General features: G+C 60.6%; 1 protein-coding gene across 1 annotated transcript; it reads right to left on the bottom strand.

Moving 5' to 3' along the window:
- Positions 1–118: 118 nt before the first annotated feature.
- Positions 119–3,415, bottom strand: GTPBP3 (GTP binding protein 3 (mitochondrial); the record flags this gene model as incomplete). The annotated part of the gene is made up of 8 exons (XM_014538459.1): positions 119–927; positions 1,520–1,798; positions 2,082–2,247; positions 2,394–2,537; positions 2,632–2,704; positions 2,883–3,085; positions 3,174–3,260; positions 3,361–3,415. Coding segments are annotated over 8 exons (1,233 nt in total), but the record flags the coding sequence as incomplete, so codon positions are not given.
- Position 3,416: the final 1 nt, after the last annotated feature.

Below are 3,416 nucleotides of genomic sequence, written 5' to 3'. Positions count from 1 at the left end.
ACTGGGAGGAGGGGAGTTATGGGGGGGGAAAAAAGAGGAACAAATGTAATCTGAACAATAAAGATTTAATAAAAAAAATAATAATAATAATCTTGGAAAGGAAGTAGGGCCCCCAGGATTTTGCAAGTCACTTTTAAGATACAAGAGACAAAGTTCCAAGATTAATATTAAAAAAGGAATGACAACCTGCAGAGCAATAAACACACAAAGTTTGTAGAATATACAAGATAAAACATATTTTACAGGCGCATTCACAAGTATACAAACACTCAGAGAAAGTTCTAGAAGGACATAAGTTATGCTGTGACACCAGTGGCGGTGGGGGTAGGATTTCCACGTTTCCGGATCACCTGAGATTTTTTCCTTTGGTATTTACAAAATACATTAAAACTACGAAAAACAGACCCCTGAGACTCTCCTAACTCCCTCCCAACCCTCACGGCTACTCCCGCAGGATCAGGTGCCCAAAGGGACCTCTGCTCAGCCCCACTCGAGGGCCTGAACCCCAGCAAGTCCCCGTGGGGGAACCTGGCCAGCTAGAGCGTGGTCACCATCAGCAATAGGGAGCTCACTCGTGTTTTGCGGCCAAGGTCTTCCCCAAGGAAATGAAAACCTCGTTTGGCCTGAGCTATTCCCAGGCGTCTCAAGGCTCTGGGTGTCCCTGGGTGTCCATCCAGCCTGTTCAAGCTTCAGCGGTCCCCTCATTTGCCCACGCAGAAGTCCCGGAAGATGATGTCCAGGATCTCCTCGGTGCCCCCTCCACCGTGGAGGCGGGCCAGGTGTCCCCGGGCGACGCGCAGCGCCTCGGCTGCCAGGGCTACATCTGTAGCTTGCTTGTAGTGGCCAAGGGCATCCAGGCAACCCTGGAGGTGATGTTGGTGCCTGGCCCGCGTCAGAAGTGGTGGGCCTGTGGATGGGTTCCCACACCTGCAAGGGACAAAGAACACGGTCTCTCTTAGCTTTATAACCACCGCTCAAAGGGGGATGAGCATACTCATTCGCAGAGACAGAAACTGAGCCTGCAGGCAGGCATGTGCCCAGAGCCGTGGCTCAGCCCCCGCTTGAACTTGGGCAGAGGCTGTGGGGTGGGCAAGGGAGGCTCACACTGCAGCCAGCTCCTTCCTCAGTGCCTCCAGGAGGCCGTCCAGCCCCTCCCCGGTCAGGCAGGACAGCAGCAGGTGCGGGGGCAGTTCAGGGCTGAGGTCTGCACCCCCAGGGGGCAGCAGGTCCGACTTGTTCAGCACCAGCAAGAGGCGCTGGTTGTTCCCATTGGGGCTCCGAGCTATGGCGGGGGTGACAACCGTGTCCAGGAAGTTGCAGCTGGACGGAGAGGCCAGGTCAGAGGCATCGAGCACGGGACAAAGAACACGGTCTCTCTTAGCTTTATAACCATCGCTCAAAGGGGGATGAGCATACTCATTCTGCAGAGACAGAACTGAGGCAGGCATGTGCCCAGAGCCGTGGCTCAGCCCCCGCTTGAACTTGGGCAGAGGCTGTGGGGTGGGCAAGGGAGGCTCACACTGCAGCCAGCTCCTTCCTCAGTGCCTCCAGGAGGCCGTCCAGCCCCTCCCCGGTCAGGCAGGACAGCAGCAGGTGCGGGGGCAGTTCAGGGCTGAGGTCTGCACCCCCAGGGGGCAGCAGGTCCGACTTGTTCAGCACCAGCAAGAGGCGCTGGCTGTTCCCACTGGGGCTCCGAGCTATCGCGGGGGTGACAACTGTGTCCAAGAAGTTGCAGCTGGACGGAGAGGCCAGGTCAGAGGCGTCGAGCACGGCCAGGATGAGGTCAGCCTGCTCCAGCCTGGAGGAGCAGGGAGAATCAGCTGAGAAGTGACCCCAGAGTAGAGCAATTTCGGGAACTGGGCTGATGTGGGGGCGGAGCAGAGCATTGGGGGTAGGGGTGGGGCCGAGTGTCAGGGGTGGAGCAGAACATGTGGGCAGAGGCCCAAATCTAAGGGCTGCTCTCCCCAAATCACAGAGCCCCCAGTTAAATCTCTGATTCAAGAAGAAAGAATAATAAATACAACAGGGACAGGAAGGGGCACATCTCCCTCTCCCACCACCCTGTCTGCCCGCCCACCCACCTCTCTCGGGCGCGCCGCACACCCTCCTGCTCCACTGGCCCCTGACCCTCCCGCAACCCTGCTGTGTCGCTCAGCAGCGCTGGGAACCCGGCCAGGTCTACAGGGGTCTCCAGCACGTCACGGGTGGTCCCCGGCTCTGGGGACACGATGGACACGGGCTTCCGGCCTGGGGAGGGGAAGGGGCGGAAGTCAGTGAAGACAAGGGAGCCCCTCTCCCAGCTCCAGTCCCTGGCAGGCGAGAGCTTTCATCCTCCCTGGCCCTTCCCCACACCTCAACAGCTCAGGCCCGCCCCCTGCCCACCTCCCACGCACTGAGTAGGTTTACTAGGCTGCTCTTGCCCGCGTTGGGGGGTCCCGTGACCACCACGTGCGCCCCTGAGCGCAGCCTCTGCCCGCGCCTAGCATCTCGTAGATGTGTGTCCAGTGCCACCTCGAGCTCTCGCACTTGGCTGTCAGCTGTGGACGAAAGAAAGCAGAGAGGAGGCGGGGAGGAGCCTTCTAGGGGCTGAAATGCCAGGTGTCCCCAGCCGTGACCCCCAGGCCAACACACCTTGCTCCAGGATGCCCTCCTCCAGGTTGTCATCCTCCCCAAAGTCGATATAGGCCTCCACATGGGCCAGAGCCTGGGGGAGGGGAGGTATGTGGTGTTATCACCCAGGAACCTATCCCCCAGCCCCCCAATTTGCCCAGGTCCAGCCTGACTTGGGGGATCAGATTGGAGGTTCATAGACCAGACGCTCTCATACAGGGGATGGGCAGATGCGGGTCTCGGAGGCAGAGGATGGGCAAACGGGGACTTGCCTGAGTGAGGGTCTCTGCCCAGCCACCGCAGAGCTGGCCCAGCTCCCCGTCCAGCTGCCTCAGGGCCTGCCGCCGCTGCGCCTCCGTCTCCGCATGGATCAGATCCGCCAGCCCCTCCACCTCCGTCAAGCTCAGCTTCCCGTGGGCAAAGGCCCGTCTGGTGAACTCACCCGCCTCCGCAGGCCGCAGCCCTGGCACTCTGCCTGCGGGACGGTCCCGAGTGCTGAGACCCTGGCCCCCACCCAGGCCCACTGGCCGGGCCAGACCTCGAACCCCAGGCTGTAGACTCACCCAGGGCCTGCAGGACGCCACTCACCACTGCGGGGCCTCCATGCACGTGGAACTCCGCACAGTCCTCACCCGTGAAACTGTGGGGACCTGGTGTGGTGAGGAGGGAAGGGCATAGGCTGGGCAACCGCCTGAGGTGGTCTACTGGGTCCTGGGAGCTACGGAAGGCTCGGGGTCTGAAGGCGCTCACCTGGGAACCAGAGCACTAAGGCGCGGTCCAGCGGCTCCCCGGAGCGGGGGTCGGTG

This window comes from Myotis brandtii, unplaced genomic scaffold (genome assembly GCF_000412655.1).
Source record: "Myotis brandtii unplaced genomic scaffold, ASM41265v1 scaffold1040, whole genome shotgun sequence".
Lineage (NCBI taxonomy): Eukaryota > Metazoa > Chordata > Mammalia > Chiroptera > Vespertilionidae > Myotis > Myotis brandtii.
This window is presented reverse-complemented; position numbering and strand designations above follow the sequence as displayed.